A 13,513-nucleotide genomic window follows, 5' to 3' on the forward strand; every position below is an offset into this window, starting at 1 on the left:
AATAAAAAAAAAAAAAAAAAAAAAAAAAAAAAAAAAAAAAAACCCAAGACTAATGTAAATGCTCTAAGAGTACTGACATGTAACACTAAAAGTGAGAAAAAAACTTGACCGGTTAAATAATCATCATAAATGTTCATCTTATTGTTAGAAAAGTTAAAAATTTTCCTATCTAAGAGATTGGTCATCATAATTTATCCATTCACTATCCTGAGACCGAAACGCAATAAACATTGATTCATTGAAAGTCTCGAGTGGCCCGGTAACAAGATACAAGTTAATGAAGATTCAAGAGAGCTTCCAGTTAAGGACTCAACATCTTTTTGTGAAGAAGAAAATGAATCTGGAAAAATAATTCTATTTTGTCTCCACATCAAAACTTTTGAAGAGAGCTTCTAGCTTAAGGACTCAAGCAAATATTTCAAGCAACAAGCTTACTTATGACAATCGATGTGACGAAAATTCAGACTTCAATATCATATCGAATTTTCAGGTGTGAAATTATTAATTTTTTTGCAAGGTGTATTTTTTTATTAGGTGCTGAATTACTTTTGCAAGAATTGTATTTTTTATTTTGGGTGGAAACTACTTTTGCAAAGTGTTTTTTCTTTTTTTTTTTTGGGGTAGAAATTACTTTTGTTAAATTTGTATTTTTAATTAGGGTGGGGAATTACTTCTACAAAGTTGTATTTTTATTTTGGGTGGAAACTACTTTTGCAAAGTGTTTTTTTTTTGGGTAGAAATTACTTTTGTTAAATTTGTATTTTTAATTTTGGATAGAGAATTTCTTTTACAAAGTTGTATTTTTATTTTGGGTGGGAAGGGACCTAGAATATTTAATACCTTATTTTTCCCTACAAATACCCCATAACCTAATGGTCCGGGGATCTAGAAATTTAATACCTTATTAATTTTTCCCTACAAATACCCAATTATTAACCCCAATGGTCCAAACACACCTTGTAAAGTTGTAAGATTGAATTTCAGTGAAAATTTCACGTTTTTCTTTGCAAGTGCATTAACAATCATTATTGCATGGACCATGGTCCACATAGCTGTGTGGACCAAAAATAAAAAGTACATTATTTTTATACTGTAGGTACATTATTTTAGGGTACATTATTTTTGTACTGAAGGTACATTATTTGATATATATTATCAAATAATGTACCTACCGTACAAAAAATAATGTACCTTTAATATAAAAATAATGTACTTTTTATTTTTGGTCCACACAACTGTGTGGACCATGGTCCATGCAATAATTTTCCGTGCCCCAATCATTATTTTAGGTTATTCGTGAGAAGCATTCAATCTATATAAGCTAGTGAGAAGTTTGTTTACAAGCCAATAAAGCATATCCCACTATCTTAGCTTGTTCTTTATATTCACACACATTTCCAAATAGAAATTGAAAATGAAAACTATTACTCATATTATATATAGCTAATTTTATTTTTCTTTCTTGATTCATAAATTCCTTTTTTTTAGGAAAAGGAGGCTAAGCGTCGAAACTATCTAATCATACGGGTGCAGGAACCCCGCATCACGAGTGCCGTCTAACCGTCCGAAGCATCTTCAAAGACCTAAGTGCCCCATTCTTTCGTTTGACCCAGGTTGGCTAAGAAGTCAAGTACAAACATTACATTCCCAGGTATGAGCAAAGGAGATTTTGTCAAACTTTGCCGTCATGGAAAAGCAATCTTCTAATAGGTGCCGTGGCAATGAGCAATATCATCTTCATTATCACCCCACAAGTGCTAAATTCTTAATACTTTAATTTTTAGTCTTGCTTAATAATCAAGGGTTAAGAAGATCATTTGTTAGATTGGCGAGACCTTTTGTAGAGTTAAAAACTCAAAATTTAAGAGTTTAAAATCCTTTTTAAAACACAAAAAGCACTGAAGTGATTCTTTGAGTGTGCACTTGTTACAATAAACAACATAATGCGAGGTTTAGGGTCCTTAAAGCTAGAAATTTTCTAATAACAGCTCATTTGTTTGATTGGTAAAAAAAAAAAAAAAGTGAACGATAATTGGTGAATTTCCAGTTAAGTGTTACCATGCAGCAAGAGTGTGGGCTAGAGCTGCCCCAGCAACACCGGCGCCGACGATGATAACGTCCGTCCTCCCATCCTCCGCCTTCCGCCACTCGTTATTCGCCGGAGACGACGACTTAACGGCCGCCATCTCCTCTTTGCGTCCAAACTTCACGGCCTTGTTTTACTGGTAATTTTTCCTCTCAAGTTGTAGAGGAAAACAAAGCATCCCAGTAAAGAAGCAACGAAACTGCACAGGATTCATTGGCCATTGCTATGCAAAACAAAAAGAGTAACACTTGCGTGAGACTGTCTCAGGTGTCTCAATCCGTTATAAGGGTCGCATTTTTAATTAATAGATCAAATTTTTTTATTAACGGGTCGAATCGACGACCCCGTGAACCCGGTCTCACACAAGTTTTTGCCAAATAAAGAAATTATGTAGTACCTTCCACGTTTCTAAAAAAAGAAAAGTAGTAACTTCCATGCCTAATTCCATTAATTAGTTTCAATAGCTTCCAGGTTGAAGATGCTTGTCCACAATTCTATCCGGTTATCAAAAGTCTCTTTTAATTAGGTGACTCTGCGTCTATCCTAGAATCAAATTAAATTACCAGAGTTAGTACAAGCAGAACTGATCTAAACATTTTATAAGTCCCGAGCGAAATAAAAAATAAAATTAAAAAAAAAAAGGAACCATATATATTATCAACATTACACTCATTTTCAACATTTTATTCATTTGGCAAATTATTATGTTCATTAGTCAATGTATTGTTAACAATACACTCTTTTTCAATATTAAATTCATTTGATAAATTATCATAATGTTCATTTAAAGAATTACATTGCCTATAAAATGTTTGAACCATTGCTATGCAAAACAAAAGTCTCTTTCGATTATGTGAAATCTGCGCCCATCCTAGAGATGCATGCCTGTTTGAAAAACTTGATTATAGTCAGAAATCTAAGGTTTTCTATTAGAAATTACCTTCCCAATCAACTTTACAACTATTTCCAACATACTGTGACAGGTTACTTTGTGTTCTTTTCTCTTCTTCTTGTCTGGGAATGAGAAGAAGCAGAACAACATGAGTATAGAGGCAAGCAAGAACTGGATTCCATTCTACAAGCTCTTCTCCTTTGCGGATTTTACAGATAAAATCTTGATGGGAATTGGCACAGTAGGTTCCATCGCGAGTGGCGTGTGTGAGATAATCATGGTTGTCTTGCTCGGAGAGCTGATAGATGCCTTTGGACACAATCAGGATAGAAACAATGTTGTTCCAGCAGTTTCAAAGGTAATGACTTTAAGAATGTTTTTAGACTGTCTGCAAATTGTTATGGAATGTATATTTAATATATGGAATCTCTAGACAGATGAAAACTTATTTTCTAGTTATAGGGCTTTGTATTCTCTTTTCTATATGACAGTATAAGACAGCATATTCAGAAACTCTCTCTTTACTTTCGTAACACAAATCAAGTTAAATGTGCTGCTTATCAATGTCTAACCTGTCAAATTTAGGTGTCATTGAAATTTGTCTATGCTGCTTTTGCTATGGGAGCATCCTCGTTTCTTCGTAAGTACTTTTATCCAGTGATCATATCTCCCTCATACAGTTTTTCCCAGTACTGCATTTCAGAACCACGGGTTAATCTTTGTACACAGAGGTGGCTTGCTGGATAGTCACAGGAGAACGACAGGCTGCCCGAATAAGGAACCATTATTTGACAAGTATTCTAAGACAAGACATCGGTTTTTTTGACAAGGAAATAAGCACAGGTGAAAGTACTGCAAATATGTCCGGTGACATTGTTGTCTTGCAAGATGCTATGGGTGAAAAGGTACAATACCAAAAATTCCAAATGTTTGGGAATTCTCAGTTTAAATCATCTCTGAACTTTGCACTGTTTGCATATATAGGTGGGGAAGTTCATTAAGCTGGTTGCAGAATTTGTAGCAGGATTTGTGGTTGCCTTAGTTAGAGGGTGGCATCTTGCACTGGTTATGTTATCCGCTCTTCCCCCAGTGGGGCTATCTCTTGTGATCACATTCATCTTCATGGCGAAAGCTGCATCTCGTGCACAAAGCGCTTATACTAGAGCTGCAAATGTAGTAGAGCAGACTGTTAGCTCAATTAAAATGGTATGGTTCTGAGGCTCTAATGATTCATGTCATCCCATGATGCCATTTGGTCTGGTTCTTACTTCTAAGTTTACTTGAGTTGTTCTCTCCCTCTCCCAGGTTGCGTCGTTTACAGGGGAAAACAAAGCGGTGGCTAGCTACAAAGCGTCGCTTGCCAAGGCTTACAAGTCTGAGGTTTATCAACATCTTGCTCAGGGATTAGGCTCTGGGGCTTTCCTGTTTATTCTGTTCTCCAGTTTCTCTCTGTCTTTTTGGTATGGTGGGAGGTTGATCTTGGAAAAGGGTTATACGGGCGGTAAAGTTATCAATGTAACGTTAGCTGTATTGTTCGGTTCAATGTGAGTTCTTGATTTGTAATCCTTAAAGTGCCTAAACTTGCTAAAGAACACATTTTTAGATGAAAAGTTTTCAACTTTTTTATATGCTCATATCAGGGCTCTGGGACACGCATCAGACTGTATGGCAGCATTTGCTGCAGGGCAAGCTGCAATGTTCAAGATGTTTGAGATTATAAACCGAAACCCAGAGGTGGATGCAAACGAGAACGATGGTAGAGTGTTAGATGATATTCAAGGCGAAATTGAGCTGAGAGATATCCATTTCAGTTACCCAACCAGACAAAATGACCTAATCCTCAATGGATTTTCAGTGTCAGTTCCCATTGGCAAAGCCTTAGCTTTGGTAGGTCACAGTGGCAGTGGCAAGTCAACAGTGATAAGCCTGATAGAGAGGTTCTATGTTCCACAATCTGGCGAAATTCTCATTGATGGGGTCAATATTAAAATGTTCAAGCTGAAATGGCTCAGGCAACAAATTGGCCTGGTCAGTCAAGAGCCTGTTCTATTCACAACCACTATAAAAGAAAACATTGCCTATGGAAAAGGCTGTGCAACTATGGAAGAAATCAGAGTTGCAGCCGAGTTGGCAAATGCTTACAAGTTCATTAAAGATCTACCTCAGGTTTCATTCATTTCGCTAACTATGTTCATTAACAGATATTACCCATCAACATTTATTCAGAAGGCTGCTGGTTTTTTGTGTAGGGACTAGACACCATGGTTGGGGAAAGGGGAACTCAGCTGTCGGGTGGACAGAAGCAGCGAATTGCCATAGCTCGAGCAATCTTAAAAGAACCGCGGGTTTTGCTGCTGGACGAGGCAACGAGTGCTCTAGATGCTGAATCTGACAGAGCTGTGCAAAAAGCACTGGAAAAAGTTATGGTGAATAGAACAACTGTCATAGTTGCCCATCGTCTAAGCACAGTTAGAAATGCGGATATCATTGCAGTTGTTCATCAAGGACAGATTGCAGAAAAAGGTATCTGATTATCTCAACTCACATGGGCCAAACCACACTGAAAGATAAATCCAATCAATTAGCTAGTCTAACCCGTGACCATATAAACCCATATGTTCTCTTTCATATTTTCAATGTGAGACTCATAACAATGTTTTTGGCATTCAGGCACTCATTCTCAACTTCTCAAGGATCCTGAAGGAGCCTACTCTCGGCTTCTGCACTTGCAAGAGGCGAATAAAGCAGAAGAATTGCGGGGAGGTGAGGATATGACAGCAGAATCCAATATAGAGATGGAAAAATGGAGCTCGGGTTCAATGTCAATAGATGTTGCTGACAACTATCCCACAAGACATGGGATTTCTTCCAACAAAACACCCGAAAAGGCTGCAGATGTTTCACTTTGTCGCTTTGCCTCACTCAGCAAGCCAGAACTTCCAATGCTCGCAGCAGCTGCCACTTTTGCTCTCATTTATGGAGCTATCTTCCCCGTTTTTGGCTTACTTTTGGCCAATATAATCCAAACATATTACTTGCCACCAAATAAGCTGAAGAAAGATTCAGCATTCTGGGCACTAATGCTTGTGATTCTTGGAGCACTGGCATTACTGTCTATTCTGATAAAGTTATGCCTATTCGGGGTGGCGAGAGGTAAACTGATCAATCGAATTGCATCCATGTGCTTTGAAAAGGTCGTTCATACAGAAATTGGTTGGTTCGATGAGCCACAGAACTCGAGTGGAGTAATAGTTGCAAAGCTCTCTTCTGATGCTGCTACAATCAGAACATTAATCAGTGATGCCCTTCTGCAGATGATTCAAAATCTTGTTTCTTGTATTCTTGGTTTAGTCATTGCTTTTAGAACAAACTGGCAGCTATCACTGTTTTCCTTCATCATGTTCCCACTAATCGGGGTAAATATATACGTTGAAGCCAAGCACACGAAAGGGTTCAGTACCGACACAAAGGTCTGCTATCAGTTTCTTGATCACCTGTAACATTATTCACCTGAAAACCCCAAAAAAAAACAGTTTCTTAATTTAGTCTCAATGGTTTCAGATGTTGTACGAGGATGCCACGCAAGTTGCCAGCGATGCAGTTGGAAACATGAGAACAGTGGCATCCTTCTGTGCAGAAGAGAAGGTCATGGAGCTATACAACACAAAATGCGAGAAACCAAAGAAGAGAGGACTGAGGAGAGGGCTGATAACAGGGATCAGCTTTGGTCTAACCTGTTGTTCGATATTCTTTGTTCATGCCAGCATTTCTTATTTTGGTGCACATCTCGTGGCACATGGCAAAGCAACATTTGAAGATTATTTTCGTGTAAGCATCATCATACCATACAATCCTATTTCTTCAGCAACATATTGGTACTGAAAGAAAGTTCTTACACTTTCTTTTCATCTAACAGGTTTTCTATGCAATGTATTTTACAACTTCTGTACTATCTCAATCAAGCTCCTTCACCCAAGATTTCCGAAAAGCAAAAGCTGTTGCTAAGTCGATATTCGGGCTTCTAGATAGACAGTCTAAGATGGACCTCGACGAGAAGTCTGGTTTGGAACTAGACTCAGTGCAGGGAGAAATTGAGTTTCAAAATGTATGCTATGCATATCCAACTAGATCAGATGTCAAAGTTCTCTGTGGTTTCAGCTTCACAGTTCAGAACGGGATGGTATGTTTCATCAATTCTTTCTTACTATTCTGAACCAGTTTAAACGTGGCGTTTTAAAAACCTCTACTGTTACCAGACAGTTGCACTGGTGGGGAAGAGTGGGAGTGGGAAGTCGACAGTGATAATGCTAGATGGAGTTGATATTAGAAATTTGAACCTGAAGTGGCTAAGGAAGCAGATGGGGCTTGTAAGCCAAGAACCAGTTTTATTAAATGACACCATCAGAGCAAACATTACCTATGGGAAAGAAGATGATGTAACAGAAGGAGAAGTCATAGCTGCAGCAGAGCTGGCAAATGCTCACAAGTTCATCAGTGGCCTGCAACAGGTCAGGAAGCCTGCATACAAATCACAATAAAATGAGTGTTTTTTCTGTGTTCTTTAGCCTAACATGACACAAAAAGTGCAGGGATATGACACGGTGGTAGGGGAGCGAGGGGTTCAGCTGTCTGGGGGACAGAAGCAGCGAGTGGCTATTGCCCGAGCTATTATGAAGAGCCCGAGAATACTGCTGTTGGACGAGGCGACTAGCGCGCTAGATGCTGAATCGGAGAGGATGGTTCAGGATGCACTGGATAAGATTATGGTGAACCGGACCACGATTATGATAGCACACAGGCTGTCAACAATTAGAGGAGCTGATGTAATTGCTGTAGTTAAGGATGGGGCTGTTGTGGAAAAGGGAAAGCATGATATGCTTATTGCTAAAAGAGATGGTCACTATGCTTCCCTAGTTGCACTCCACACAAGCCCTTCATCAGAACCCTCAGCAGCAAATGTATACAGCTTATCGAAATTTTCCCTAGACAGCTCAGTTAGTTCCTGGGTGGTAGATTGCAAATAAGGACACAAGACCAAGTCTGGCAGCCATAATGTGGGAGTATCCAATGTGGTTTGGCACCAGGTCGTCTCCTAGGTCACCGTGATTTACCCTCCGCTATTTTGTCAGGCCGTTGTATGAGGGCCCTAGGGTGAGGTAATTTCTCCTTTTGTGGGGAAGCTTATAGAATTTTTTACAGATATTTATGCTCATAATATTTGTAGAATTACAGAGAAATAAAATGATGTTCAATAATTGTTATAGACAGTTACCCACAGTCCCACACCATTCTCTTCAAGATCAAGTTAACCACATACAGGAAAACAGAAGCTAAAAATGAGCTTATAAACTAGACATTATTAGATTGTACTCACAGAAAATATCAAAATATATAAACTAGATTTAACCCCATCTTCATACTCATCACTCATACAAGATGCCATTATCCCACTCTTATCTATTAAAAAAGGCTTCCTAAAATATTAAATTAATTACGGAGTAGCATTTAAAGCAAGTCCAACATATTAAATTAAGTACATAGTTAAATGCTAGTTTACACTAATTAAACCTTTGCCAATATAATTAAACCTTTGTTAACACTAATTCAACAAATTTGAAATAGAATACAACTAATTTAAACACAAATCACGGTGTGGTCAATCACCGGATGCACAAGGGAAAGCCGAAAGCCAAGAAAAAATAGATAGAGATCTTACCTCACTGCAGCTGCCAGAGAAAACTTAAAGGCTGCAAACGTCGAGAAAGAAACCACGAATGAAGCTAATAGTCCCCGTCTCCCACTATCGGTCTATCCCTAATAAACAAAATGGCAAAGTATCAAAGTCACAGAACATTGCAATGAAACTGGTTTCCAAACTTTCTTTTCAAACTCTAATATCTAAATTCAGGCTCACATAGAGCTATTTGAAAAAGTTTTCAATAAAAAAACGTTAGAAAGTCTATTCAACCAACTTAGTGTCAGCATTATACATCTCACGTGAGACGGTCTCACGGAAGACCTACTCTTCTACTGTTAACCTTCCCTCAAAAATCAGTTCACCAGAGCTGCAGGGTGATGAAGGAGCTAAGCTGCTAAGGCAAATAACTGCAAATTAAATCCCTTAAAATGCTCCAGTCCACTTCACAGGAAACAGTAGTAATCTTAAGGTTAATCTCATTTGCATTCTAAATTTTTTCAAACAAGTTTCGGGGAACTCTAAGAACTAATAAAATAATCACAACTTTATCGAGAAAGCAAAGGAAAAACAATGCATAATAAGGAATAGGAAGTCCAACTTTCCACTGCCAATCAAATCTGCGCTCCCAAGCTCATTTCAAAACACTCTAAAATCAGAAAATTGATATTATGAATTAATCAATAGGGCAGATAAAAGGGAAGTCTATTGTGTTAACAACTACTCCGTAAAAGATAAATGTGTTCTCTCACTAAGAATGCTGTTAGCCAGAAAGGTACAGAAACTAGGAATGAACCGATTAAGACAGGAAGGTATGCCCTGACTTTTTCCCACTATCTCCGTTCCCGTCTCCATCTCCGTCGGAAAAGGAAAAAATCTTCCCATCCCCAATCCCACGGGGATTATAAATATATATGTATACACTCATCTTCATCAGTACGAATGAACTTCGAATATCTAATAATATTATGTTTTAATTATTAATTATAATATTATATATATATATATATATATATATATATATATATATATATATATATATATATATATATAGATATTTGTTCAAATGCTGCGGCGAGCTCCGGTGCGGTTATGTGGCCTAATCTGTAGTGTTCAATTACATTAATCTTACTGAAATTCGCGTATATTTAAGTGTGGTTATTATGGTAATTTTAGTATTTATATTACGTGAATTGAAATGGTGCATTTTAGTACATAATGTGGTGCGTTTGAATACATGTTGTGGTGTGTTTTATTACGTATGTTGGTGCATTAACTGTGTTGTGGAATGGTGTGTTTTAATCTATCCGTTGGTGCATTTTCATACGTAGAATGATGTGTAACTATGTTGTGGAATGGTGCATTTTAATACATTGAATGGTGTGTATTTTAACAAATGTGTTTCTAATAAGTGTGGTGCATTTTAATACGTAGAATGGTGCATATTTTAGCACATGTTTTCTAATATGTGTAAATAGTGTATGCTTATAATCTGACATGAGGCACGTTGTGGTACATTTTAATACGTAGAATGATGTGTTTTATTAAGTATATTGATGAATTTTAAGTGAATAGGCACATTTGATATATTGTGTGGAATGGTGTGTTTTATCGGTCCACTGATGCATTTTAGTACGTAGAATGGTGTGTTTTGTAACATATATATACTGTGCGTTTATTTGATGAGTTGATATGATCTAATGTTTGAAAATAGGCCGCACGGCCCCACCTAATGACCAGGCCACACCTGATATATATATAATATTCGGGAGCGGCGCGAGGTGGGGAGGGTACTCCCCCATCCCCGCGGGGGAATTGAATGTTCCCTTATTCCCGTTTCCGTTCTCCTATTTTTGTCCTCATTCTCGTCTCCATGGAAACGGGTAATCGAGTTTTCCATCGAGTACGGGTATAATTGACATCCCTAATATTAACACACAGGTTGTCAACAGTTAGAGGAGCTGATGTAATTGATGTAGTTAAGGATGGGGCTGTTGTGGAGAAGGGAAAGCATGATATGCTTATTGCTAAAAGAGATGGTCACTATGCTTCCCTAGTTGCACTCCACACAAGCCCTTCATCAGAACCCTCAGCAGCAGCAGATGTATACAGTTTATAGAAATTTTGGGTGATAAATTACGGATAAAGACAAAAGATCAAGCCTGACAGCCATAATGTGGGATCAGAGTATCTAATGTGTTGGGCACCAGGTCATTCGCTAGGTCACCGTGATTTATATAAAAAAGAAAAAAAATTCTCATTGGAACTATAAAATGTTTGGACTAGACTTGCTTGTACCTTACTCTATATTCTGGATATTTAATTTTAGGATGGACACAGACTTCACGTAATCAAAAGAGACTTGCTTGAACCGGATAGAATTGTGGGCGAGCTTCTTCAACCCGGAGGCTATTTGAAACTAATGGAATTAGGCCTGAAAGGTACCAAATTTCTTTGTTTTGCATAGCAATGGAATCCTGGCAGGGCAATGTACAATAAGGGTGAAAAGCGCATGCATGGCTGAGTCAGATCAGAGAAACAAAAAATTAAGTAGAGGTTAATAGAATTACAAAGAAGAGCTATGAATAAATTTTTTAAAAAATCAGAATCATTTAATGGAAATTTGAAACAATCTAAAAAAAAATTAAATGACCAATGTCATGTAAATGAGGGTATAGGTAATTTGAATGATGAGGATAATGTAGCAAATAATAGTTATATAAATGAACATGATAATTTACCAAATAAATGTAATGTTGAAAATGAGTGTAATGTATGTGGGCATTACATTGACTAATGAACATGATAATTTATCAAATGAATATAATGTTAAAAATAAGTGTAATGTTGACAATATATATATATATAGGAGCCCTCTTATTTTAATTTCGGTTGTGTGCCTGTAAAATGTTTGGACCATCCTGTCCATTGCCCATTGCTATGCAAAACAAAGAAATAGCCTCCAGATTGAAGACGCTCGTCCATAATTCTATGATCAAGTCTCTTTTGATTACGTGAACTCTGCTCGTCCATCCTATAATATACAGTTAGGTACATGGTAGTACGTTGGTGATGCATGCCTGTTTAGCAGCTAGTTTAGCTAGCAACTCACTATACATATTAGACAAGAAATACTGCTGGATAGAGAACTCCAAATTTTTTACAATAGTAATTTAAAAAAAAAAATGGTTCCAAACTTGATTCCATTCCACAAGCTCTTCTCCTTTGCGGATTTTACAGATAAAATCTTGATGGGAATTGGCACAATAGGTTCCATTGCGAGTGGTGTGTGTAAGGTGATGATGTTTGTCTTGCTCGGAGAGCTGATAGATGCCTTTGGACACAACCAGGACAGAAACAATGTTGTTCCAGCAGTTTCCAAGGTATTGATGACTTTAAGAATGTTTTTAGAGTGTCTGCAAATCAAGTTAAATGTGCTGCTTATCAATGTCTAAACTGTACTGTCAAATTTAGGTGTCATTGAAATTTGTCTATGCTGCTTTTGCTATGGGTGCATCCTCGTTTTTTCGGAAGTACTTTTAGCCAGTGATCATATTTCATATCTCCCAGCCTCTTACAGTTTTTCCTAGTACTGCATTTCAGAACCATTGGTTAATCTTTGTTACACAGAGGTGGCTTGCTGGATAGTCACAGGAGACCGACAGGCTGCCCGAATAAGGAACCTTTATTTGACAAGTATTCTAAGACAAGAAATCAGTTTTTTTGACAAGGAAATAACCACAGGTGAAACTACTGCAAAAATGTCCGGTGACATTGTTGTCTTGCAAGATGCTATGGGTGAAAAGGTAGAATAATACCAAAAATTCCAAATGTTTGAGAATTCTGAGTTTAAATCATCTCAGAACTTTGCATCGTTTACAGGGGAAAACAATGTTACGTCGTGCAGAGTAAGAGTATAGGGCTATGGCTCACGCAACGTGTGAGGTAACTTGGTGCGTAATATTCTTGAGGAAGTTGGTATACAAGTGATATTACTAATAAAGTTGTGGGGTAACAATAGTGCCGCAATACATATCACGAATAACCTTGTATTTCACGAGCGGACCAAGCATATTGAGGTGGATTATCATTTCATTCATGAGAAAGTGCAACAGGGGATGACCTCAGTTGTACATGTTTGGAGTGCTGATCAATTGGCTAATTTGTTTACGAAAGGGCTGGGTAGAAGTAGAGTTGAGTATATTTGTAACAAGTTGGGCATGATCAATATCAATGCTCCAACTTGAGGAAGAGTGTTAGAGAGATTAATAGGAGGTTGAGAGTCAACTCCTAGCCTAGGATTTCTTGAGTTGAATGTGTGGTTATTTTCCTTAATTACTCTGTTGTCTGTATAAATAGTAAACTGTACAGCTCCAAGAAGTCAATAAACACACTTAAATACTCACTCTATAGTATTCTCTCTGATTTTGGGTAAGGAAGAATTAGTATTGAACAAGAAGTGTGGGTACCAGTCAAAATTCAGATAGCACAAGTTAAGAGAAGGAAGAATCCATATATTCTTGACTCACTTGAATATGAGGAGCCTGGAACATTTTTCCCGAATAGCTGCTTCAACATCAGCCATTCCAACTAGTACCTTTCCTGAAAATATAAAAGATCAAGTCAATGGAATTCCCCACACCTATATTATAGATATGAAACTATCACAACATAAAACATGACAAATTAAGTGGTCAAAATCAAACCTACTGCAGAAAAGTGAACTTTCTTATCCTGAAACAGCTGCCACCTGATTTTATATACAAGATGCACAATAAAATGATAAGTGTCTACAATCAACTCTGAAGAATAATAAGATGTCAAACACATTAATGAGACC

At 37.4% G+C, this 13,513-nt stretch overlaps 1 protein-coding gene across 1 annotated transcript; it reads left to right on the forward strand.

Annotated features, from left to right (window-relative positions):
- Positions 1-2,973: 2,973 nt before the first annotated feature.
- On the forward strand, positions 2,974-8,099 carry LOC116017195 (ABC transporter B family member 11-like). The gene is made up of 12 exons (XM_031257732.1): positions 2,974-3,336; positions 3,564-3,618; positions 3,708-3,883; positions 3,963-4,184; positions 4,284-4,522; positions 4,619-5,144; positions 5,228-5,501; positions 5,649-6,448; positions 6,540-6,806; positions 6,895-7,158; positions 7,235-7,486; positions 7,568-8,099. The coding sequence occupies exons 1-12, from the start codon at positions 3,127-3,129 to the stop codon at positions 8,000-8,002; spliced, it is 3,720 nt and encodes a 1,239-aa protein (XP_031113592.1). The 5' UTR covers positions 2,974-3,126; the 3' UTR covers positions 8,003-8,099.
- The last annotated feature ends 5,414 nt before the right edge of the window (positions 8,100-13,513 follow it).

The sequence above is a fragment of the Ipomoea triloba genome, chromosome 1 (genome assembly GCF_003576645.1).
Source record: "Ipomoea triloba cultivar NCNSP0323 chromosome 1, ASM357664v1".
In the NCBI taxonomy this organism is placed as follows: Eukaryota; Viridiplantae; Streptophyta; class Magnoliopsida; order Solanales; family Convolvulaceae; genus Ipomoea; species Ipomoea triloba.

Coding starts and splice junctions, on each gene's coding strand:
- LOC116017195 (XM_031257732.1), top strand. CDS start 3,127: ATGAGTATAGAGGCAAGCAAGAACTGGATTCCATTCTACAAGCTCTTC. Junction 3,337..3,563: donor TTGTTCCAGCAGTTTCAAAG/GTAATGACTTTA, acceptor TGTCAAATTTAG/GTGTCATTGAAATTTGTCTA. Junction 7,487..7,567: donor TCATCAGTGGCCTGCAACAG/GTCAGGAAGCCT, acceptor CAAAAAGTGCAG/GGATATGACACGGTGGTAGG.